Source organism: Microcebus murinus, chromosome 30, assembly GCF_040939455.1.
Source record: "Microcebus murinus isolate Inina chromosome 30, M.murinus_Inina_mat1.0, whole genome shotgun sequence".
Classification (NCBI taxonomy): domain Eukaryota; kingdom Metazoa; phylum Chordata; class Mammalia; order Primates; family Cheirogaleidae; genus Microcebus; species Microcebus murinus.
In genome coordinates, this window is record NC_134133.1 from 5,063,620 (window position 1) to 5,090,609 (window position 26,990).

General features: G+C 40.9%; 1 protein-coding gene across 2 annotated transcripts in view; it reads right to left on the reverse strand.

Annotated features, from left to right (window-relative positions):
• Positions 1-26,990, reverse strand: part of SYNPR (synaptoporin) — a 260,262-nt gene that overhangs the window by 121,345 nt on the left and 111,927 nt on the right. Inside the window, exon 1 of one of the 2 annotated variants that reach the window (XM_012769925.3) lies at positions 9,466-9,849. The exons of the other annotated variant lie outside the window; for it this stretch is intronic. Coding sequence (XP_012625379.1) covers positions 9,466-9,489 — 24 coding nt within the window. The 5' untranslated portion in view covers positions 9,490-9,849. Of the gene's footprint in view, positions 1-9,465; positions 9,850-26,990 lie in introns of those variants that run through there. 2 annotated transcript variants of the gene reach the window in all.

The window sequence follows — 26,990 nt, forward strand, 5'->3', positions numbered from 1 at the left end:
CATCAGCCTAGCTCACAGCAACCTCAAACTCCTGGGCTCAAGCAATCCTCCTGCCTCAGCCTCCCGAGTAGCTGGGACTACAGGCATGCGCCACCACACCCGGCTAATTTTTTCTATATATATTGATTGGCCAATTAATTTCTTTCTATTTATAGTAGAGACGGGGTCTCGCTCTTGCTCAGGCTGGTCTCGAACTCCTGATCTCCAGCAATCCGCCCGAGTTGGCCTCCCAGAGTGCTAGGATTACAGGCGTGAGCCACCACGCCCGGCCTAGAATCCTAGTCATTTAACTTGTTCTAGACCTAAGCTCCTCAAACCTAACTGTGCATGTGAATCACGCAGAGATCATAGAAGTGTAGACTCTGAGACACAGTTGGTCGGGGTGGAACCTGAGACTCTGCATTTCCAACAAGCTCCCAGGCGGTGCTGATGCTGCTGGACCTCAGTCTCCTTTCTGAACAGGAAACCGTCATGGGAAATAAGGTTCAGGGCTAAGGACCCAGCAGTCCCAGCCCCGCCGAGTTCCATTCATCACCAGGCAGGATCACTGTGGTTCTTACTCAGATACACTTTAAAATGATCCTCTTTTTCTCTCTCCTACCAGTACTTGCCAGGATATGAATGGTAAGAGGAATATTCTATATCAGCTTTTTATAGGTTCGCCTAGTGGGTAAGAGCCCAGACTTGGGGTCAAACACAGCTAAGCCACAGTCTCAGAGTCACCGCTTACAAAATGCGTGACTTTGGACAAGTGGCTCAATCTCTCTAGCTCATTCTCTCCATCCTTAAAATAACAATAGCGATCTCTCATGGCGCTGTTGTGAAGGACAGAGCATAAAGCCTGGTAAACAGTCAGCGCTGCATAAATAGCAGCTGTGTGAACTCTTCGCGTTTGTCCTGTTGTGTTGTTATCACTCCAATATTCCTGGATTTACCAAATGAGTCTATGCCCTTCAGATTTTAAGGCCTCGTTTAACTCTCTCAAAGAGTTGTTGTCAGGATTAAACGAATTAATATGCATAAAATACTTGGAGCCGTGCCTGCCACATAATTAGTACCCAAGATGGCTTAGCTTTTATTTTTAGCACTTACTACAATGATAATTAAATCACTTTTGAGGGATTTTTAAATGGGCTCTTCCCCCCATTAGACTGCAAATCTTACGAGGATAGGGACCCTATCTGTTTTCATTACCTCGGTATCCCAAATCTTAGCAGAATGCCTAGCACACAGCGCTGTTCAGTAACGCAGTAGAACGCATAAATGAATGACTGTATGAAGAAATGAACGAGTGAGTGAACAAGAAAACATTCTTGCCTTCCTGAAGAGAACCACAGAAAAATACTTCGAGAAACACTTTCTTCGAGTATAGAGCCAGTGGGAGAGGGAGAAAAAAAACTGTATCAGAGAACTGGTCCGGAGGAGGAAGGTAGGGGGTGTTTTCCAAACGCCTAGGATGACAAGGAGTTTATAAATACCGCTCAGCAGAGAGGTGAGCTGAGGGGAAGGAGTCTGGAAGAGGACCGTCAGCAGATAAAGGTCTTTGGAAAAACATATAAGCTGAGTTTTCTGATCAAATGTGTCAGGAGACGCTTTGAGGTAAATAAAACATGAGAGGTGAGAAACCTTTGAATTTGCTGCAGCAGGGGCTAACGAGGAACCCAGGACAGGCAGCCAGAGGCTCTCCCTGAGCTGTGGCCCTGGGGGAGCACCTTACAGTCATGATTTGTCAATTTCCCTGAGGAGCTTCAGGGACCATATGGAGAGAGGGGAGGGCTAAAGTCATTCGTGTTAGAGCCTAATGGGCAATGCCCAGGCCATGCCAACCCCCTTCCCTAACCACACAACGAATGGGATATGCCAAGGCTGATGGCGGCGAAAAGTTCCAGGGAAGTAGAACTGAAAACTGGGGGCATTACACATGATGAGCTAATCGTAGGGAATGGCTTTATCCATACTGCATTTGGTTTTATTATAGTTATTCTTCAGTGATGATACTCAGCTTGTGCAATTTATAATATGGCATAAATCTCCCCTTGAGATGGAATGACCCATCAAACCATTTCCACACTACTTTCGAGCCATCCCATAACTGCAGTCATTTTCCTGGTAGACTGGGGATATCATTTCCCGTAACCTCACGCACTCATGGAGGGTATGGAATGAAAACTGATAGCAAAATGGACTTCGGCCACCCGTGAAGAAAATAAGGATGCTGTTGTCCAGGCCTGCACAGTCACAAAGTGCTTCCCCACATCACCAATGAGAGCAATCCTCCTTGTAACTATGGGGAAGGGACTCATTTCCATTTACAGATGAAGGGGACAAGGCCCAGAGAGGGCAGATGAATTGTCTAGGGCCATGCATACTCAAAAACCACAGAACTAATATTTGGACCTATTTCCTCTCATTCCAAGTTCAGTGCTTCGAGGCAGTGCGGGCAGAAGACAATTTTCTTGTTAGGAATTCTGCCAGAGCGATACACTGTGGAAGCCTTTTATCTAGGCAAGTATGCCCAGGGTCTCGATAATTACAGACACCTTTTAACAGCTCATCAGAAGATCAAGGAGAGGGGCTCAGGTACCTATGCATCCTCTCTCCTAGGAAAGCCCTGCATCTACCCAAGCTCAGGAGTGCGTGGCATGAGCCCACTGCAAGCCCACTGCAAGCCACCACCTGCCTTTAAGGTGTTGTCCAAATCTACCATTCTTCAAAGGCCCATCCAGGAGCATGGTGTCTCTATAGCCTTTAATGAGGCTGAAATTTGGTTCAAGTAACACCCGAAGTAGCTTGGGTGTACCCAATTAAAAAAAAAAAAACAAACAGAAACCTATTTCAGGGACCTAGATATCTGCCTACAATCCAAAACACATATGTTTCTGGTATGTGCCGGATCCGTAAATTGGTCTTCCTCCATTTGAAATGGTCCTTAGCTCACTGGGCTGGAAGGGCAGCGAGCTCTGTTATTGTCTTCCTTCTGCACAGACTTCACCATAAGGCTCAGGCAAGTCAACTCACCTACTGGGGCTTCAGTTTTCTGAACTTAAAGAAATCAAGTTTTAGTGGTTTACAGTTGTGAGCAAGAGGTCAGATAGTTTGAAGGTGTCATCTGCTTCCTGCTATGATGCTGACTCATACAGCAGGTCCAATTGACTTCAAAACCCGCAAGCTCTCCACTGTGCTAGGCTGATCTCTAAGGGCTTCTTGTGGCTTTTGCAATGTCTCACTCTACATTCCCTGAACCAGGGAGGAAACGTTAAGAGTGCAAGTGGACTGTCCCAAAGCACCCAGCTAATAAATGCTGCGTTAGGAAGCCCAAGCCCATAGACCTTCATCCACTGCTGTGCTGCCTTTATTGTTCAAAACAGCTTCAAACAGAAAAGGTGTGCTTTAAACACACATCTCTTTTTTTCCCATTAAATATAATTTTGTAGAAAATTATCCAGTCCCCTGGATTTTTTAGCCAGGGGACACATGAGTGTGAATCCAGGTGCTATCCATTATTAGCTGTATGAATATGCGCACGTAACCATCTAAATGTTCGTATACTCATCTGTTAAAAGTCATAATGTGTTACTATCACCTCATTTGTTGATTGCTAGAAGCAAATGAGATAAGGTAAGCTGCATGAATGTGGTGAAGTGTTGTATAGAGATAAGGGATAATAATAGTAAAAAGACTTTGAGATGTCTTACTTTCTTTGTTAGGCCAATTGTGCCAGTGTATCTGGAGAAAGCAACTTAAAAATCCTAAGATCAGCCATGCAGTGGACTATCTGAAAGGAAAGGAAGTAGAAATATGGTGGGAAGATTTGGTCAAAGGTGGTGGCAATTACTAAGTTTCCTGCCCTGGTTCTCAGCCAGGGGCAATTTGGCCATGTCTGGAGGTAATTTTGGTTCTCACAACTTGCAGGGGAGAGAGGGGAGGGACTGGGGGAGAGGTGTGCGGTGGAGGGTGGAGATTGCTACTGACATCTAGTGGGTAGAGGTGAGGGATGCTGCTAAACATCCCACAATGCATAAAACAACCCCCTCACAATTATGAATTATCTGCCCTTAAATGTTAATAGTACCAAGGTTGAGAAATCTTGGGCTGATAGTTCTTGCTCCATGAATTTAGAAACCAGTGAATCCTTATTCCTGTGCCCTAGCATCTAGCGCTGTGCTTGGCCTAGAGGGGCACTCAATATATAAATATATGTGTTGAATAAATGGGTGAGTGAATGAACACCCACAGAAAACCAGATAATGCAAGTTAGATCTATTTCAGATTGCCAGGGAAAATTATAGTTCCTCTAGGCATCTTTTCTGTTTGTTCTTCCATCTTCTTTACGTTTCTTCCCTGTCAAAGCGTCTTCCCTTTCTTTCCTCTCTTAACACTGGCCAAGAGTGAGAATAGCCTATTAAATCTGAGAATGCCTACGAGTGATAAATAATACTTGTAAGACACAAGCACTGTGAAACCTCTTCCAGCTTCCCGTTTCAAACCCCTGCATGTCAGCAGACGGTAATCACATCAGTAAATAAGTGGATTCTCTCTTGTTCCTTCAGTGAGCTTGAACGGATAGGACCAAAAGCACATATTTCCTGCAAATGCCTTACTAGAACAGTTCAATTACGCTTTTAAGAGGACACATCCTGGTCCATGAAACAGAAACGAGGTGTAGGTGAGAAAGTAGAAAATGAAGGCATTTAGCTCTGGGAGTGCAGATATTATATCTATTTTGTTCATCACTGTACCTCCTGTGCCAAGCGTGGTGCCTGGCACGTAGTAGGCATCCTTATGTATTTACTGAATGAAAGAATAGCCCTGTGAAGTCAACATTCCAGCCCTTTTCTCAAATCTGTCTCCAATTAAAACTTTTTTCCCTCTATTATTTCCTGTTCAGAAACAGAGTAAGCCTAAAATATTTTTCATATCATTGCCAGAAAGTCTTCACTTTCTGCATATTAATTTTGGAGGATTTAAAGATTCTGTAAGGCGAAAGAAGTCACATGGGGATTACCAGTAGAAACTTTTTATGGCCAACACATCACTCCCCACCAAAGGACCATAATGACATGATATTCACTCACAGTAGCCAACCCAAAGCTCCACAGTAAACTGATGGCCCTGAGTCACGAATAAGCTTCCAGAAACTATAGTGAAATGTGTTCAGAGTTGCCCCTGAACACTTTTCCATTAGTACTTTTGGCTAGAATCTGTGTTAAAAATGATCACTGTAAAATGTATTAATTATGCAGATCCATTAGTCTGCAGAGTGCAGAGACTGAGGTGTTTCCATTTTCAAACCCCGAATCTTTAAACATTTAAAGACATACTGATGTTCAAGAGACTCTTCTAGAAGATTTAGTACTTCATGTGCTAATTTCAGGCTCAAATACTCACTGATGCCATCTTCTCACATGAGTATGGAATAGGACCACTGCTCTGTTTGTACACCAGCCTCTGTTTGATGATAAATCCAAGGCCAGTCCAACAGGCATTATGAGTAAACACCAGCTGCTTGTTCCGTACTTAATAGATTATTTTAAAATACTTAATGATTGATCCATGCCAAAGAAAGGGCAGAAGGAAACCTAGGTAAGATGGAGTACAATCTCCACTACTATTTATTTGGGATTTGTTCACTTCACCAGAGAAAGTAGTACCTTCTAGCTAGAGACTGAAATATGATATACTTTATAAAACTGTCTCTAAGATTTGTTTTAAGGGATAGCCTATATTTGGTGAACACTGTAGCTGAGCACAACATATTTCATTAAAGTAAAAGTTCTCATTCAGTGGCTGTTAGTATATTCAGAACTCTCATAAATGCTGTTGGAAAAAGCAAATTAATTTAAATTTATTTATCAATACCGGCTCTAATACCACACTTTCTGATTAAACTACCGAATTATGACTCTTTTTAGGAACAAGAAAAAGAGATGATGCAGAATCAATGAGTTACCAAGCTTGCTTCTGACAAAAATGACTGTCCTTTTTTAAACATATTTTATTGGGTATTGCACTCTGCACTCTTTTTAATTAATTGGGTCGCTACACTGGGGTACCTCAAAAGCCCTTGTTTATTAGACACAGCAGAGCACACCAAGGAGTCTTTATTGTATTAAAAACTTCAAAACTTGACTTGTAGCACTTCCAATTTGTGGTGGGTGGTCTTTGTTTAGATACCTCTGGGTTTTGGTAAAATATAGCAAGTGCATCCTGAGCTAGGTTCTATCTTCTAGTAACACTTTTATCCTCATAATTTCTTTCTCACAGGAGGGAAGAAAATGCAGCATTTCACAGACTCACCTTATGGCTGGCATGCCCTGCCTCCAGCCCAAAACCTGCCACTTGGGGAGAAATTTCAAACATATTGATTCTATGTCAGTTACATTTTCCCCCTCCAAGACTCATCTGAATTTTATTGGCTCAAGTGGATTTCAAATGGGGAGCTCAGGTGCAGAGGAATGCATTTGGGGACTCTGAATTTCAACTTTGTCACGCTTCTCAGAATGCTTATCAGTACCTGTGTTCCTTTTTAAATTACCCAGGTGGTACAGAGACTTCGCAATATTCTACCTGAAGTGCTACCTCAGCCTTTTCCAGTTAGCCAAAGAATAGAAAGAAAATCATGGTGGGGGTAAATCAGAGGAAGGTGAGAATTCCATAAAGTGCTCCACAAATAATTCAGTTGGAATTGCTTTTTCTATTTTGCATCAATAACAAACCAGATGCCTTGAGATATTGATATTTCTAAGCTATCAAGGTACCTTTATTTTGACTTTATGTCCAAAAGATTGAAATCCAAAGGAATGGATTAATTTCAATCAATTAAAAAAGCTACCTTAATTTAGCCACTTCTGCATATATCTTACCCTAAGCTGGCCCACTTTGATCACATCTGCATCTTTGTATCTGCACAAATTGAGTGGAAATGAAGCACACATTCTTCAGCTTCGAGTATATAACCAGACATAGTCTTATTCAAATACTTAAAAAAAGACACAGTCTGGGAAGGAGATTATATAGTGTCAGAAGGGGGAACATACTAATGAAAATATGATGTATTATTGTGAGCCCCTGTAAGTCATTCCAGTCTAGGTGTTTGCTGTATTGATGAAGACAAACCCCGACAGAGGGGAGAGATGAAGAGTATGATTCTGGGATGAGCCTGCCAGCCTCATCCTTCATCTCCATTCTCTCATCTGTAAAATGGGGAGGTAATGTCCTCTCCCTCATAGAGGGGTTGTGAAGATGGAAGGAGATAAGCCATGTGCCAGGCATAGAGCAGGTACTTACGAAATAGAATGACTATTGCATTCTTCATTATGCTACAAAGAATAGATGATCTCATTGTGAAATTTTTTTTAAAAATGCCTTTATTATTTTCCCCGAGATGGCACAGAATTTCCTGCCTCAGAAGAGATTACAACAGATTTTCTGGCTATGGCATCATGGATTTTTCAGAAGTGATACTTTTAAAGACTGTGTGCATTAGCTCTAATTCAAACTCTATGTCCTGACCTGTTTAAGATTCAGATGCCCTGTTGTCCTTCCAGGCAGTGGGTCTGAACATGCTTGGAGCCCTAACATTCCTGTAAGCTAGCAATCGGGAGGAAAAGTCAGAAACTTTCACATGCAGGGTGCACGCTGTGCTCTGAAACTTCATTAATTTATATTACTGAATAGCTTCAGATGATGATACACTCCGTCTACAGCTAAGACTTTATATACAACCTGTTACAAAATGGCCATGAAAGGAGAATGATAATAGAAAATATTAAGCAATGGTGGGGGCTTGGAGGTGTGTGTTTGGGGAGGGGAGAAGGGATGTTCCATGCTGATGAGCTCACTTACCAGTCATTGGCAACAGCCCAAGCATAAAAGTTTTATTTGTTTTTCCAACAAACTATTTGTTAAGGAGCACTGGGTTCCAGCTAGGATTTATGGCATCTAAGAGCATTATTAGAAACATATTTATTGAGACCAGTAACAAGGCAACATAATAACTTTGTGTAGGCTTGAGAGATTTGTCTATTTCTGAGGTTGAGTTAGATGAATCAAAATTCAGCCTATTTGCCAGAACGAGGAGCTTCACTGTGGCGTGCAAGGGGTGTGCTAGTGGTGGCAAGGCCAAAGGGAGCAGATAGGAGGGTCAGCACATTCCCAGACAGCATATCACTATTTCTATGACCACTATTTCTAAGACCACTTCAGAATCTGAAAAATTGCTCTTCTGAAAAAAAAAAAAAAATCTATGCCCAAGAGCTCTAGGCATGATGATATTCACAACTTTACTTTCAAAATCTCTGAAAAATATATAGTCAGACCTCCTCTTACTTCACATTCAACTGTGCCTTTAACTTTCACTATCAATATATTCTCTTGCTCATTTTCATCGTGAAAAAGACTATGCAGATTTGTTGATTGTGTAATAAAAAGAGAAGATTAAAGCATCAGTTGGTTTCCATTAAAGCAATTACTTAATCACCTTATCATCTCTGTCTAGAATAATTATATTAATATACTTTTCCCCAGACTTCTGAATTAACAACAGAGAATTTAGACCATGTTTTACTCTCTGGGGCAAAAAAAGCAGGTTCTTTCTCAAAGGAGGGAAGAAAATGCAGCATTTCACAGACAAAGTTAACCAGGTAATGCATTTAAAAGCATTCCAGTGTTGACCAGTCATTTTGTACTAGTTTGAATTTAATAACAGCAACTTTTCTCCTGATTAGCTTCAGATATAGAAATATGGGAGCCAGGGCTGGGCATTTGACAGATGGTGGCACAAATACACAGTGCAAAGAAAAGACGGAAGAGAAGCAACAGCCACTTGTAATTACAGCTTTTCATGGACTGCTAGGGCTTTACTTTCATGATCTGAATACTTTGCACATTCAATTCTTTTAAAGGTGTGTGCACCCGATCGTTGGGGAAACTCATTCACTCTACATTGGTATGAGACCTTATGGAATTAGCACACATCTTTCGGCTCGGCATACAATATTTGGTAGCTATTTAAAGAGTTTTAGAAATTCTCATTCTGACACCGACAAAGAAACTTTAATTAAAATGGTAAGCAGGTTGCAGCACCATGCATGCACTGAGGATATTAAACACTCCAAAACGTGGTGGGGTGAAGTGACATTACATTTTTATAAAGCCCAGTACAAGTTTGTTTAGTTTCCTTACTACGACGTTAAAAGAAACCCAGCATATACTTCAATAGCTAAGATAACATTACGCTACCAGCAACACATAGCCTCTTTGGTTTAAACATATGACTACAAGAAAGCAAAGTAAAAAAAGCAAAACAAAACAGAGATATTGTCACTAAAGATTTAAAAAATATTTGGAAAGAAAAATGTACAGCCCAAATGTACCTATGCACACACACACACACACACACACACACACACACACACACACACAACATACAGAGCCAGCTGTAAATCAAGATAGATATAAACTTACCGGAGCAAATATCACCATACACATTTACAAAAGAATTGATAATCCAACTTCCCTCTCCTGAAAGAAAATAGAGGTTGTCTCATACTAAAAACAAAGCTTCTCTGTCCACAGCACCAGCCACTTGTCCCTCTTTTATGAAGCAAAGGAGGAGAACAAGAAAATCAATGCAGAGGGAAAGTGAGATGTTATACCAATCAGGTAGCAGCTTCTGCCTTATTTGCAGAGAGATGGCAAAACGGTCATATTATTAGATGGTGACAACCCACAGCCGAGTACAGGAACCTGATACTTCCCTCTGGTGAAGGCTGCCTGCGTCGTGGGGAGGTGGTTACCACCATGGTGAGCTCCCACACTTGGCTCTTTGCTCACAAGTGAAAGTGCAGGGCCGCCTTGCACAAGCAGGCTGCATCACCAAGAGAGGCACCGTCTCCCCTTTTCTCTGCAAGCCCCCTCCTCCCTCAAGCACAGTGCTTAAAAACAAACTGGGAGATAAAAAGGAGCCAGGATTTTGTGTGTTGGGGGTGTGTAGGGGGGAGCAGGGGTTTTATACAATTCTTATGAATAGATTTGCATAGATTAAGTAAATGTTGACATGTTTGTTAAATAAAAATTGCCCTCGTTTTTATGTAAATGCATAGATGTTATGCATAATCCCCATTTGGGAAATTCATAGACTGCCCGTAAATAATCATTAAGGTGACAGGACTGGACGGCGGGCTTTTCAGGCTCTGGCAACTGTGGAAGGGACAAATTACAACTTGGTTGCTCTCTCATCATAGGAGTGTTGCTTAAAGCTGTCTCCTACAAAATCTCAAAATTAAAAAGGGTTTAGAGGTTTAAATGGGATCTGGATCTACTTTTTCTGCAAAAAAGCCTCTGTAGGAAGGGGTCCAGCTTAACTACTGCAAAGGGCCAAAATCATGGCACCTGGAGGCAATGTGGTTTGGGGGCATTGGCTCCGAATTCACAGGTCCCATGGTCTCTCACGCTGGTGTCCTGGGGACGGTTTCTCCTGCAGGCCTAGACCACAGCACAGGGAAGGGAAAGCTGTCCGCCTCTGCCCGCGTGTCCCTGGCTTCAGGACCTCACTCGGTGCAGGAGTGTTGTCAGGCTGGTGCAGATGTCTCTGCTATAGCCTTTGTGCAGCTGGTGATGGCCCAGCTGAAACTCACATAGGCTGGCCATGTTTTTTGTAGGTGGGTATTAATTCAGAATCTGTCCCAAGTCTTTCTTTGAGTCCCTCTCTCTGTTTCTTTCTTTCTGTTTCTCTCTCACACACACACACTGTCACCACCACACCATCACCATCACCGTCATCTCTTCTCTTACTCCCTTTCTTCCTTTCCCTGTACACACAGTAACAACTCAGTGGGGAGGGAGGAGGAGAGGTTGGGGACCAAACAAACCAACCAAAAAACCATGGTAAGAGATCAGGCACCTTCAGTTCTAGTTCCAATCCTCCACTTACTAGCCATGTGATTCAGGAAGCTCCTGAAGGTCTCTGAGCCTTAGTTTGCCCTCTGTAAAATGGGTATACTGGCACCAGTGCTTTCAAACCTACACGAAACACATGCCAACTGAGTTCAGGGACCTCTAGCTCCCTTTCTCCTCCTGTTTCTTTGATCTGTTTATTCCCTTAAGCATGAACCTTCACGGTACGTAGCAACTCCTCAAACTGTGCTTGCCTCTTTGCAATTCGGAGGGGAACCTTTTCTCCCTGAGTCCTCCATGGCCACCCCTCACCTGCTTATTGGAAAAATCACCGCACTTCAATGACAGAAGTTACGCAGCAGAGTAAATTAAGCCAGTGAACACATCTGAAGGCAAAAAAAAAAAAGGCTGAGAATCACCAGGCGTTTAAGTGAGCACTCAGTAAGCATTTGCAGAGTCAATGCAAGGAGGATTGCCCGGAGGAATGATGGCTCTGTGCGGAAGGCCACAGTTCCTGCAGGTGGCTGACAAGGGGCAGGGTTAGTGTGGAGCCGAGGAGGCTGCTGCTTCCAGCAGTGCACCTGTGTGGGGGAACCACACTTAATGGTTTCCTCAGGGTAGCCAGTGAGCAATTTTGGATATTAAGAGCCCCATATCAAGTAAAAGAAAGAAAGTTTTGTCTCTCACATATTCTTAGTGAATGTTTCTTGAATATTTGTGCCAGGTCTTTACCTAAGTATATGTTGGTATAGCACCTTACGTGGACCTCACAAAGCTACAAAGAAGTATTATTTTCATTCCAGTTTACAGATGAGGAAACTGAGACCCAAAGAGTGGGGTGACTTATCAAAAAGTACACAGTCGATAATTGGCAAAGCTAAGATTTGAGCCTAGTTGGACGCCATGTAGAAGCTGTTGCCCACTCTGCTCTAGATGCCACACGACAGAGCTTACACTTTTATTTCCTCTGTACACATGTTATGACAAATCCACATTTGGACTTGTGGCCTTGCAATATCTCCTAAACTGTCCCAGTGTGCAGATCCACACCATAGATACTGGGAATCCCTGGTGCAGATAGAAGGTTTATCAAGCCAACAAGACCCATGCCCAGGCCTTGCTGGATTCTGCATGAACTTGAGCACATTGTTTAACACCTGGGAAGATAGGAAGTATGAGGCTCAGTGTTGGGTTTGCTAGTGGTTTGCTCTATGACCCTCGATGTGTCCTTGAATTTGTCCATGCCTCAATTTTTCTCATGCTTTAATTGAAGGATTTCCACTGAATTATCTCTAAAGAGCTTTCTGGGTCAACTTCAGCCAGATAAGTTTCTAAGACTAATAGGTAGATTCTAATCTGCCAGTTGGGTTAGCTTTTCCTGCCTCCTATTTTGTTCCAGATACAGGATTAACATTCTCTATGCCTCCCCTGCTAACACCTTGCCACTATCACCTCTGGCGTGGGCCACTGCAATGGGCTCTCTGTAGTCCCACTGCTTTCACTCTTACTCCTATAAAGCACCCTTTATATGCTGCCCATAATTAAAGTATAAATTAGATCATATAACCTATCTGAGAAAAATATCTCAACAGCTGTCCAGTAGGCTTAAAGTAAAATCTAAACCCTTCCCTATGCCTTTAAAGCATTATCTGATCTGTCTCCCATCTCTCTTTTTGCTTTTATCCAATTCCAACCTTCTCCTTCCCCACCCCTCAGCCACATTGGCTTTTTATGCCTTTGCACTTGCTATTCCTTTTGTCTGGAATGATCTAGAACAATCTGGAAAGATCTGGAACTATCTGGAGGGTTTCCTTGGATCTATTTCTCCTGTCTCTCTTACTTTGTCATTCAATTCCTAGCTCTACTTTCTTCTCCTTGCAGGGTCCTTCTTCCCAGACTGCCTCCTCTAAAAATGCCTTTTTCTTTCTCCAGTCATTCCCTTTCATGTTATCCTGTATCTCTTGTTGTTGTGTTTGTGTGTGTTACTGTTTTTTTAATTTTGTTTTCTTTCTTTTTGTGCTTCTTATTGCCTGGTATGTTCTTTCTTATTTGTTCATTTAATTATTACACTTGATCTTAGCCAAAAGACTGAGGAGCTGTTCATTTAATTATTTCCCTTTGCTAAGAGATAACCCCCACATAAACAGGAAGCTTGTTTGTTTTGCTCAACATCGTATTCTAGGTGTTTAGGATAGTACCTGTTACATAGTAGGTGCCCAATACATACATGGCGGATCAATAAACAAACGATGGAAACTGAGTCAACATGAGAACAAGTCAGGCTTGAGATAGTGGTAAAAAAACCTAAGTTTATCAAAGGAGCTCAGCCTTGAAATGCAAGACTATTTGAAATGATGAACAAGGGCAGCTGATTCATTCATATTAGCAGACACAGGGTGTTTTGACCTTCTCATTCAGGGAACATTCTGGAAGGGTTGCAGCCATGCCAAAGAGGGTAGTGAGCTCTTTTTGTAAACCAGACTGATCAGCTGTCTTTTAAAAGCTTGGGTTCCCAGGGTTCAGCTCATCTAGGCCCATGTAGAGCAGCCGACATTTGGATACTTGGCCATACATTTGTCAGTAGAGAACAAATAGCCTTGTCAGCTAGCCACTTAGACTGTCCTCACCTTCCCATATATCAGGCAGCTTAGACAGTTGGCTACCACTCTCTGACATGGAATTGGGAATGACAAAAATAAAGCAATGTGTTATTATTTGATGGTTCTTGTTGGAAAAAAATGATATTAACATTGTTGCTACTGCCTTAAAAATAACATTCATCCGTTATTAGACTATTAAAAATAGAAGTACAGTGTTTTCTAAGTCAAATATTTATAGAGAAGGTTAAGTAGATTAAAATAATCTGTGATTCTCTGAAAACCTCATTAGCAATGCTAATTTCCAATATGGTCAGATCTTCAACTCTGATCTTTCAATTCAGCATGGCCTTCTCATAACTTCAAAGGACTTTTTCCCTCTCTAAATGGAAAAGCTTGTCTCCTCTTTGTTGGACACACCTCCTGGCAAATGCAACCTTCCTTTCCCTTATAGCTTCTATTTCTAAACATCTGGCCTCCCTAAAGGGGTCCTTTCAGGCCTGTCTGCTTCAAGGTTTTAGACAGTGGGAGGCCTAGCTTTTTAAGCATTTAACAAACACTAAGAGGCAAATTCCAGAGCCAAGAAGATCTCTCCATTGTGGAGGGGGAGGGGAAGTAATCCAAGATAGGACTACTTTGGCCATACTAATAAATGACCAAGAGAGTAAGCTAAGGTGCTTCCATTCTGCTTCAGGGACAATTTCAACTCTTTTAAGCTATAGCAATGAGAGCACTTACACTCAATCCATTTATGGAACAGCCTTGAAATCTTTAATCTCACCTCGACTGAGCACAGCTCCTACCATGGGTAAAATGTAATTTATTCTGATATGAGTAGGTCTATAGAGTCAGGGCAGACCTTTCTAGGCCTCTTGTCTTTTATTTCCCTTGTAGGAGAAAGAGTGTTTTTCGCCAACACTATCTCTTTTCCTTTTCAAATACTAATGAGATACAGTAATATCAGTATCACTTGAACATTTATTAGATCACTAGATCATTAGCTTTCCTCCATAGAGTTCAAGGCTGGCTAATTCCACACTGAAGTTGAACACAGAGGAGAAGCTTGAGGAAACAAAAGAAATTAAGGAATATCGCGGAACAAGACTGAAAAAAATTAGGATATTTGGGTAGAAATGTGAAAAGAGATCAAATGGTAGTAAAAACAGCAGGTCAAAAACATTCAAGACACATTCTCTGAAGACCAGGAGTCTAAGCTCTTCAAGGGCACGATAATATCCTCAGCCGTTGCAAAGTCATCTCTGTATCCTCAGCCCAATGCAAAGTGCTAGCACAGAGTGGCCAAGCAATGACCATTTCCTGAATGAAGGGTACACAGCATCATTTGGTGGGTAGAATAGGTATGGTTAAGCATAGTCTCCTTTAGGCAGACATTGTGCTTCTGTTTGTCCCTCCAGAGCCATGTTCCTACCCATACCATGTCCCAGCAGGCTGACCTAACGAGCCACATTGACGAGCCCCCCTTTCTCTGAGGCATCCCAATGGGACATACTGCCAGGAAAATAGAGGGTAAGAGGGATTAAGGTGGTGATATTTATTCCCTTGGTCCTTTCTGATGGGTCCCTAAGCATAGATGATGCTGTGGAGTAGCCTTTTCCATACAGCTTACTTCTTTCTCTTTTTCTGTCTTCCTTTCTTTCTTCCTCCCTCCCTCCTTCCCCTCCCTCCCTCCCTCCCTCCCTCCCTCCCTCCCTCCCTCCCTCCCTCCCTCCCTCCCTCCCTCCCTCCCTCCCTCCCTCCCTCCCTCCCTCCCTCCCTCCCTCCCTTCCTCCCTTCCTTCCTTCCTTCCTTCCTTCCTTCCTTCCTTCCTTCCTTCCTTCCTTCCTTCCTTCCTTCCTTCCCTCCTTTTCATTCTTTTTCCTTCCTTCCTTTTGTCCTTCCATCCTTCTTCCTTTTTCTTTCTTTTCTCCTTTCTTTCTCCCTTTTTTTCCCCCCTTCTTTCCCCCATTACTCCTCCCTTCTCCTCTCTCTCTCCTTTTTCCTTGATCCTTCAGGCCTGGGGTGGTGAGAGCCTCTCTCAGTTACTATTCCCAAGGTTCTGTGCCTGCCACCATTTCTTTCTGCTTTACTGAAACCCTGTCTACCCCTTTCAAATTCCCCTGTTTTAACAACTCCCCTCAATCTCTCAGTTTGAGTGCACCAGCTATTTCCTACCTGGAATCTGACTAACATAAGCAGGTGGATTCAAGCTCCAGCTCTGTCCCTTACTGCTTTTGTAGCCTTGTCACATGTCCTCACCAATAAAATCGGGTGCTTATAAGCTAATACACGCAAGGCACTAAGTACAGTGTACCGAGCATTTAATGTGCAACAATAACAATGAGAGTGATTCTCTTTGCCAGCTTCTGTTTGCTTTGCAGAGATGATACACATACTATTTTATGTTGCCTCTAGAGGGAGGAGCTTGTCATGTTTTAGGAAATGAAAGCCCATGCTGTTCAGAAAAATTTAACAGTTTTCCCCACTTAAATATCAGGGAATATAAAAGTGACACTGAGGCCAGGCATATGGCTTAAAGCAAAGAAATGTCTGTTGAAAATGGTTTTCAATATTGGCATTTCTGAGTATTCACAGCACGCTGGTCAATCCACTCAGCCTACAGATCAGGTCCGTGGAGAACTGCTTCTTCCTGACACTTGGTAGAGAGCAGACCATGGATTCCTGAATGTCCATTCATTTGTTCTGGGCCTCAGGCAATGCTGCCACATTTATTAGGTGCTGATTACCCTTCTGCTTTCATTCCTGTTCTAATTGAATATTTTAAGCCAATGAGGGGCTGAGTCCCTTTAGAAGCTCCCTCAATATCCCCAAAAGACTTTGATCCAGGAGACAAGGGGACTTGGGTTTTACACATCACAGCTGAAGGCTTCTTGGGGGCTCACGCCCTCAGTAGGGAAGAACCATTCTCTAATCCATGAGAACTTCGTTAATCTTCGAAAATAAAAGGGTAATCATTCATTAGCCTAAAAATTTCAGTTCTGCAATTATTTACAGAGTGTATGCTATGTGCCAGGCACATGCTAAATTCTGAGGATACAGTGGTGAAATAGGTAAATATAGTGCCTGCTGAGAGAAACTTAGAATCTTTCTGAGTTCTCTGCACAAGCCAGGAACCTACAGGTCTGGCATATAAATGGTGCTCAATACATACATGTTGCATGATTGAATAAATAATGCTGAATTACTATGACATATTTCTTAATTACAAAGGTAAGCATGTGAACATATGAGCCTAGCCCCACAGCTTTCAAGATATAAAATATGAACATAAAATATTTTGGTGAAATTCTAGTATGTGCTAGAATAGAGATGGTACATTCAAATGACCAAATCATCTCGGCTTCTTATATAATTATAAGTATAATCTTTCATATCTTAGCTTTTAAGCTGAATGCCAGGGATCCCATGGAGATAGGAGGATGATGCAAGGGGAAGCCAAGAAAACCAGAGCTGTACACCCATCTCCCCTCAACCAGCCTACTCCACTGCTTTCTACTCTATGTCTCAGGTTTCTGAACATAATTGCATTTGGACAAAAAGTCTTACATCATAAATAAAAAACCATGCAGAACCACTGATATAATGGAGGAGTTTGGCAATTGTGATTTCCTATCACACACCTTTCTGATACCAGTAATGATGCTAGTGTTAATTTCTGAGTATTAGCCTAAGCACTGTTCATGTGTAATCTCATTTGATTATCATTCAACCCTATGAACTTGAATCTATTGTTATCATCATTTTACAAATGAAGAAGCTAAGTTTTAGTGCAGTTCAGTCTGAATAGCTAGTAACTATTAGAACAGAGGCCCGAACCTGGGTTGTCTGATTCCAAAACCCAGATTGTAAATCTCCACATTACCCAGCATCATTTGCAAGTTTAGCTTATACAAAATGGGCAGATGGACATTTCCTCTCTGACTGTTTTTTCAGAGCTTATACTTACTGGAAATCAAAAGAAATATATTTCAGTCACATAATTTCTGGTCACATCTATTGTTTTATTGTAGGGGATTAAGAATGGTCCCACCATAAACCTCTGAACAGCAGATTCACTCTTCTGGCAATTTGCATAGCACATAATATTACTTTGCACATAGTGTGTACTTAATAAGTTTTTGCTTATTATTAAAGAAGAGAAAATAAATGACTTTATCTTAGGATCACTTTCACAATTCTAATCAAAAATAGTGGAGACACATCTCTTTGTTTTCCTATCATTTTTTGTAACAGGGAGAGTTCTATCAGCAAATTGATGGCTTAGGAGGTTGTCTGCTCCTGACACATATTTCTTAAAGCCTGGTGTGGAACTAGAAGATGAATAGTTGTTGCTATGATTAAGGATTAAGACTTTATTTCGGAGAGAATCCCTGAGGTCCAATTTTTACAGGAATCTTGTTAGTGCTGCAATAAGAGTGAGAGAAGAAAAACATGGAAGCCATTTTCAATAATCTTGCCCAGTACACTGAGAAATGAATAGTAAATCAGATCAAGAACTACGTGGCTTTTTCACTGATCCTTTCTCCATGAGGGGAAGGTGTCGGAGCTAACTGTATGTACTGATGAGACTCTCTTAGCCTTTCTAAGTATCGGTTTCTTCACCTCTAAAATGGGAATAATAATTATGAGTTATATAAGTAACATGCAGATAAGCCTGGTGGTAAATTACAATGACACAAGTGAAATGTATTCTGTCTTTCCACTATTGCCTCAGGCAAGATAGATTTGAGAATCAAATGTTTGCAAAATGGCTTTCTGATTTTCCTTTCCTTCCCAACAAATTGAGTTAAAATCCCTCAGTTAAACAGTCATGCCTCCAGAACCCATACCAAATTACAGCTCTTTATAAGGTGTAGGTAGGAAAGAAGGTGAAAGTCTGTTTCTCCCCATGAAGAATGTATAACATCTGAGTGTCTTCATGGAGCTCCACATAGTCCAATCACGGTCTACTTGATTATAATTCAACTGAAAGAATTCTCCCCCCTCTGCTCCCAGCACCATTCTTAGGAACGTGTATGGTTATGATGCCATGAAGCAAGGGAATGGACTTGGCCAAAGGGGACCTGGGGGATTCTTTTTAGTGCATAGGAAATATTTGTGAAAACCCCTGTTTCACTGAGTATGTCTTACACTGGAGGTGTTTCTGGATTCTTATGCTATGGAGTAATCCATTTGGCCAATAAAATTTTCTACAGTTTTATTAACCAAAAAAATCCCTGCTGTTCGAGGGAGACTTCCTGAATTCCTAATTTACATTTTGCCAAACCCTTGGATTCAGGGCTACAGGGAGAGATGCTGCAGTCCTGGTTATCTCATAGGGCAGCAGTGAAGCCAACATGAGACAGCTCATGTGAAAGTACTTTGAGAATTGAAATGTGGAATATTAACTAAGTAGAGTTACCGTTGGTTTCTGGATCAGTTTCCCTCCATAAACAAAAGATAAAACTATTTTTCTTCCAATGGTTGATTATTACTGTATGCCTGTTTATTTTTCTCTTTCTTTATTTTTTTTTTTGTTTATCTTTTTCTTCTTGCAGGCCTGTTTAGAGCAGTTCAAAATGCAGCGTGCACTGAGAGAAAAACCAGTTTTCTTCTTCAGCTGTGCATCTATTTTTAAAATAGAATGTTCCACCAATGTCTTCCTTAAAATGTTAGCTCCTTCTCAAGCCATCCCCAAGTCTTTAAATGATACAAATTAAGAGAGTCAGTCTGAAGAACAGGGCATTCTGATATTTCCAGAATGTCACTTATCTCAACTCTGAGAGCAACACTTTTCCTCTCATCCCGATGAAAGTGTGGAGGCAGAAACTCCTGTAACAGGCTGCAACACCATTTGTTCTGACAGTAGTTATAGTATAAGGAAAGTCAACCTTAGATTATGCTCAGGAAAAAAAAAAGTCCGCCCTTTCTGTTATGACACCACAGTGCTCCTTGATATGGATTCTGGGGCCCAAAGCCACATAGCAATGTGGTTCTCAAACCTGACTACAAATCTGAATCACCTGAGCAGCTTATAAAAAAAAGTATGAATTCCCAGTTCCAAACCCAGACCTCCTGAATCAGAAATCAGGAGGGTAGGGAAGACTAGAAATCTAGAATTCACCAGTGAATTCAATCTGGACTTCCACAAGAGGAGTCCCCTGAGACAAGGCTACAAATGCAAGCAGTTCATTAGGAAGATGATTCCAGGAAAGGGAATGGGGAACTGAGACAGGGAAACTAAGGAAGCTAATAGAGGGTGCATTGATGAGCAGGTGACCACAGTAGGCAACTGGGGCTTGCACTCACTGGGGTGCTCTGGGAGACGGCGTGAACACACTGCAGAGATATTAAACAGGAGGTGCAGGAAGCTGGTGCATTTATCCTCTAACTCCCTTTCCTCATCGGCTCCTGAAAGCATCAAATCCCCTGCATTTCCTGCCTACCCCTCTTGACAACCTGAAGCCCTCAGGCAGAGAGACCTGGCCCTGGCCTGCAGGAGGATGCCGAAGGCCAGCAGCAGTGGCTGCTGCAATGCCTATGGTGCCTTGAAAAGGTCTAAGTCACAAGCAGGGAAGGAAAAAAAAAAAGAGGGAAACAATGACTGTTTTATGAGGGCTCCAAGGAAAGATTATGTTGGTTCTGGCTGTACTTCTGAGTGATTTTTTTTTCTTTGTATTTGTTGGTTTCTCTTTTAATGGGCTTGGTGATTTATGTAACAGGTCAGGCTTCTCTTTCCAGCCATGTGCTTTCAAGCCTCTGCCCTTTGCGTGCGTATGCTGTTCTCTACAAACAGAATGCTTTCACTTCTTTTCTCAGCCACCCATCACCCTACTTTTCCCTCAAAAGACCAAGTAAATTGCCACTGCCATGCTTTTTAGTTTTTCATCATGTACAGACCTCATTTTATTGTCTGTGTCATAATTAGCCACCTTCATGTTTGTCCGCTTCTCTTAACCCAGTATTTTGCAAGTGGAAGGTGCTCAATACATGACTATTGAATGGACGGGTAGACCTATTCTAAATACAGAGATTTTAAACTTCTTATTAGTTCCAGTTGATTCTACTTAAGATCTTGGGCACACGGTTGGGGAAGGAATATCTTGTTCCTCCTTGTACATTTTCAAAATTTTGTTAGTTTATTCACTGTTATTGATTTCTAGTGGTTTCCTCTCTGTCCCTCATACCATGGTAAATGCCACATTACCATTTGACTGCAATGAGAGCTCAAATAAACGTTATTAATGAGGTGGCACAGGTGAGTTAGTACATCCACCAGGTCAATGAGCTAACATTATTAAAGACAGATAAGGAAATAGAGAAGCTCTGTTAGCTCTGCTGGGCAGGGAGTAACAGCTTCACAAATCATCTTCCATTTTCGGAGGCAGATCTCCATATCTGATTTTGCTGAAAAGCCACTTTCCCTGTTGGGGATTTGTGATGTGGTTTGTGAACTCCTACTCATCCTTCAAAACCCAGCTCAGTTGTCACCCCCTCTGGGAAGAGGAAAAGGGGAAAGAAGCTTGTTTGTGGAGCACTTATTCTTCCAGGAACTGGGTGGGGCACTTTAGTTACTTAATTTTATTCCCCCAACAATGCTGCAAGGCAGAAATTTGCCCTATTCTTCAGAAAAGAAAACCGGGGCTAAGCAGAAACCTAGAAAATAAGTGACGAAGATTTCGGTCCAGGTCTCTTAGATAGCAAAGTGCACATAACTTTCTGTTAGTCTACAATGCCCTTCACATCCTTTGTATGATAAAAATTTTTTTGCGTGCATATGCCCTCGCACAGTGTCTTAATAAATCCTCACAAAAAACCTGTTAGTTGGATATTATCAACCACATATTACAGGAACATAAAGGTCTAGGAAGTCTTTTTCTGCCTCTGTCTTCTTTCCTTCCATGGTGGCTAATCTTTCTCCATTTTAGGATTTGTCTTAATATTTCACAACTATAAATAGTATTTATATTTCTATCTTCCACACAAAAACACAATTTCCATGAGGATAAGGTGTTTATCATTGTGTGTGTGTGTGTGTCTGTGTGTATGTATTCTCAATGTGGGGGTGAATGAAGAAAAACATGGCATGCATGAACAAACTCACTATACTAACTCTAACTCATTATACTCACCCTAAAATAAAATGTAAAAATAAACCAATGCTTTGAAAAAAGTCTATAATTTATTTGAAAAACTGACCTTTGACAAAGTGGGGTTATGGAATGCTTAATGTCCTGAACACAATGAGCCCATCTTGAATATACTTCACTTATTCATTCGGGTCACCCATATCTACGTCTCCTTCATACCTGGCAATGGGTTTGGATTCCCAACAACCTGGCTCTGGTCTACGTTTGGATCGAGGTGAGAACCAGGAATAATCAGACAACGGACTCACCACCAAGTCTTCTGCACGCTGACGGTCACGTGCCTCATTCAGATTAGAAGCTCCTTGGCCTTTCCTCAGAGTATAATGACTCTTACTTGACAAATCATGTTAATAAGGTTTGTTTCTCTCAGTTGACAGCATGTTAGAAGAAGCCAAGTAAAATGGAAGAAACTGTCAGAGGCAGGCACACTTGGAGCCCCATGGGAACAAGAGAGAGAGCACAAAAACAATAAAAGGGGCATAAATGTGAACTTGAAAGCACAGCATTCCCGGAATAATTTATGTGAGGGCAAAGAAACCCTGCTTCGCTCCACAGGCTCTGAGAATGTCATCGCATATGGCAAAGAACAATATTGTCAAAAACTGTTAAAATGTTTTCTATCAACTCTATTTTAAAACACAAGGAAATGAACAAGTTATACTTTTAAAGAACAATTTCTATTTAAAATAATCACAATTATTCTTTTTTTAAAAAAAAGCTAAAATTTAGTTCTTAGATGGCAAAACGTCAACTATTGGCGATCATGGCTGTCAAGAAAGAACTGTTCCCTAGGGATTCCAGAGATGGCTAAAGTGTCACAGCCCTAGGATGGTGCCAGCCCTGGTAATATGCAGTGTGCGCAGGAGGGCTAAGCATAATTGGGTATCTCACAGCTAAACTCCATTTGAGATCCAAGGCTGTTGGATATATCTTAGAGACCTACTTAGCTTTGGTAATTTCAGGTTCTTTCCGTTGTTACTTCCATGCACTGCAGAATAGAAGACTAAATAGGTCTATGATATGCAAATTATTGACAGGATCCTTTCAGTATAGTGAGTAATGAAGTTGTTGATCTTACTCTCCCCATGCCTCTCCTTCCTGTTTTTTGCTCTCAATCATTGCTTATTGCACCAACAGTGTTATGGCCACCTATATAAACTAATAAAGATATAAAGGAAAAGAAAAAAACTCCCATAGCTCTTTAACTTGCCAACGCCTCAGTTCTTTGCATGTTTACGTGCCTTCCAGTTCTTATTCATATGTGTCATATACTGACTGATAAAAACAATGACCCTATTATTCCCTTTCCTGTGTCCACACTCATTCAGTGGACACAGGAATCTGTGGCTTTTCTTAAGCAAGAAATGGAGTTGATGTCCTATTGCTCAAATCTGGAGTCACCTCCTGTCTTTCTCGGGCCAGCAGAACGTAGCAGAAGTGAAGCTGTGCCCATTCTAAGCCTAGGTCTCCAGTCGTCTTGCAGTTCTACTCTTTCTTGGAACTTTTCTGAGCCATCATGGGAACAGCCCAGGGCTAGCCTGCTGGATGACCCTGAAGAGACACACAGTTCAGTCACCCCCACGGCCCCAGCCAACCGCCAGCTCAACACTAGACACGTCAGGGAGGCCACCCCAGACAGTGGCTACCAAACACTGTGTGTGGCACAAGAACTCAGAGGGTGTATAAGAAAGAGCTAATGAGTGATGGGCACGCCAAAAGCTCTGACTTAAGCATTACACAAGGTATCCTTGCAACAAAAACAGTTGTACTTCCTTAATTCATATTTTGAGATTTTTTAAAAAAGGAAAGAGCTAATGAACTTGTTTAATATACATATTCTTAAGCCATGAAACCAAGGACTCTGATTCAGTAGATCATGAGCTGGGCCAAGAATCAGCACATTCTGAGATTTCCCTGGGGGATTAATCAGAATCAGCCAGTTTGAGGAACCATGGCCTTATTATCCATCACTCACTTTCTCAGTTTTACCTGGATAACAAAGACCAATCCGGGTTAAATAAGAAGCTCAAGCCCCCTCAGAGAGTCAATCAATGGCTGCGCTGGGACTGGGGCCCAGTCCTTGGGGTTTCTGAGCCTTGGTTGCATGCGGCTTACAACCCAGAGCGCTGTCCTGAGTTCATCAAAGGACAGAAATCTGCTGAGACTCCTGTTCTAAGTACTTGCTTTTCTTCCCAAGGCCAGCCTCTACCTCATCCTCATTGATACATACTTTATACACTGGGGAAATGATTCATATGAGTACATCTTTTATTCTTCACTAAAAATATGTCCTCCAAACTGTAATCAAAGCAAACAACTTCCAGACAAGTTGAAATATTCCAAGAAACGGTTTATCTTGTATACGAATATACAGCTTAGTGTTGGCTTTCAAAAAAAAGCAGTAAATAAAATCAAGGTTAACATATTCTCTTACATTTTATTGTCTCCTTGAAGCTTTGTAATACATTTTGTTTAAGACAAAGGACTTGCCACTTTCTATAGCTCACGCTTTCAGACAAATAGCATGAGATTTTTTTTGTCTTTCAAGTTTGTATTTTGGGTGGTCACTCTTCTGTCATGTCAGTTTTTCAAGAAATGCAGCTGGATATATTGCATTTACCCAATATGGATATATCCAAGAAGCATATTTATAATTTTAGAGTTATTTATAAATTATTTTAAATTAATTTTGAAGTTGAATTCAGGCCCAAGGCAACTTAAATTATTTACTGAGACAAAAAGGAAAACTCCAGCCCAAGTCAACTGTCTGTAGAGTCTTAAGCTTCCTGTGGCTTTAACAATGAAAATGATTCTTCTTTCGGTGAGGAGTTTATCCTTCCAGTCTTTTCTCTATGCAACAAATATTTGCCCATTTTTTTCCAAAAAATGTGGATTACTCTATACATAAGGTTTCATCCTACCTTTTCCCACTGATAATTATATACTGAGCATTTTTCCCACCCCGTGTACTATTGTGTGAAAACAGGATTTTCATAATGGTACATTTCATTTTACAGATAAGCTGGATAAAGAGTAGCATAATCATCAGATTTGGATTTGAATTTATGAAGAGTGAAAGAGAAAATTTATCCTGCCTGAGAATAAGGTCCAGTGTAACTTACTAATACCTCCCCTCCCTGCAAAGTGTCCCCTGTTGTCAAGGGGACTGTTAACAGAGTCATCGCAGACCTACCCTGGGGCGCTGGTGTATTCAAACTAGACAAATCAAGCTTGTTTTTGTTTATTTTTTAATAAACAGAATTTCTGGATACTATGGTTTTCTTACCTTATCACCCAAACAAACACATCTGAGGTATTAATAGTAATAAAATAATTATAATAAAATTGGAATAATTAATTGTGTAATAATTAATTATTTGGCACATAGGCCTTGCTACGTGCTAAATGCTTTACACATTATCATTTGATGTCTCGATGATTCTCATTTTGCAAAAGAGGAATGGAAACTGGAAGTAGTTCCAGGACTGGTCAAAGGCCAGGTAGCCATAAGTAGTGGAGCCAGGATTTCAATGCAGATTTGCCTGTCTTCAAAACAATTTTTCTCTACATGCCACCTTACTAACCTGTTTTTCTGGAGCTATAGGTGGTGATTCAAAATTAAATGAACTTATATTTTAGAGTAGTTTCAGATTTACAGAAAAGTTGCAAGACTATTACAAAGAGTTCCTACATACCTTGCACCTAGTTTTCCTTATTATTGACTTTACTGCAGTACATTTGTCACAACTAATGAACTAATATTGGTATATTATTATAGTATACTACTATATATTATATTGGTATATTATTACCAACTAAAGTTTATACTTGATTCTGATTTTCTTAGCTTTTAACCTTATATACTTTTTCTGTTCCAGAATCTCACCCAGGATACCACGTTAGATCACATCTCCTTGGGACATCATATTTCCTTAGACTGTGACAGTTTCTCAGATTTTCCTTCTTTTTGATGACTTTGACATTTGGAAGAGGACTGGTCAGGTATTTTATAGAATGTCCCTCACTCTGGATTTTTCTGATCTTTTTCTCATGGTTAGACAGAGATAATAGGTGATAATTTAAAAACAAAACAAAATGAAACTCATTTAATACTGACTATCCAGAATTAATAAATATTAATGTTTTCCATATATGCTTCCAAATCTTTTAAATAAAAACATAAGTGCTGAAACTGAGCTCCCTTTTATGTCTATCTCCAGTTTTATTTCCTTTTTCCTAAATTCATGAATTTGTATTTTCTCATCCATGTTTTTATATACATGTGTTATATATATTTGTCAATAAATAGCATGCAGCAATATTTTCCATCTTTGTTCTATAGATATTATCATGATGAACTATTATTCTGCAACATTTTTTTAGACATCAGGTTTTTACATCTGTGTTGATACAATAATATATGGATCTAGTTTATTCATTTTTAACTCCTGTAAGGAGTTATGACTATGCCATGTTTATCTATCTGTATAATGATGGACATTTAAGTCAGTTTTCAGTTTTTTGTTATTGTAACAATATACAATAAACATCCTTGTATTTATTCTTGGTGGAAATGGGTGGGCTTCGCTACAATACTTAACTAGCAGTGGAATTTCGGGGTCTTAATTGTGGCCATCTTCATCTTTTTTCCTAGGTCTGACTCAAATCCCCGCCAGTTTACACTCTTGCTCCAGCACCATATGTGTTTCCATTATGCCCATCATTGCTTATACTTGGTTCTTTTACACTTTCAATATTTTGCCAATCTGATAGATGAAAATGTTTTTAACTTACGACTTAATTTGAGCCATAATCAATATATGAGAAACTGCATGTATTTAAAGGGTCCAATTTGATGAATTTTGAGAACCTGCACCACAATTAAGATACTGAATTATTTCCATCATCTCCAAAAATGTCCTCATGCCTCTTTGGAATTCTGCTCTCCTGCAGTTCTTTTTTTCTCACTCAATGCACTATGGACATCGAGCATCTTGTTCTCTCAAACAGTTTTTCCCCCCTCTGTGTCTATATGATGGAATAATGAAAAAGGAAAAGCAATTGACTTTTCCATTGTGTTAGGGGGAAAGAGTGCCGTTTAAAAAAGAAGGGGGAAAACACTGCAATGTAGAAAGTAGTTAAGGACAGTGAGAAAGCAAGACTGTTTTATTACATCTTTCCCTCAACTTCTGATCCCAGGTGTGGTAAACAGAATTCTAAGATGGCTCTCAGGTTTCCCACCCCTGGTGAACACCTTGAGGGAGAATGGGACCTGTGACAATGAGAGTACAGCACTCAGTGATTAGGCCACATGATGTGGCAAAGAGGAAGGGTTTTTGCAAATGTAATT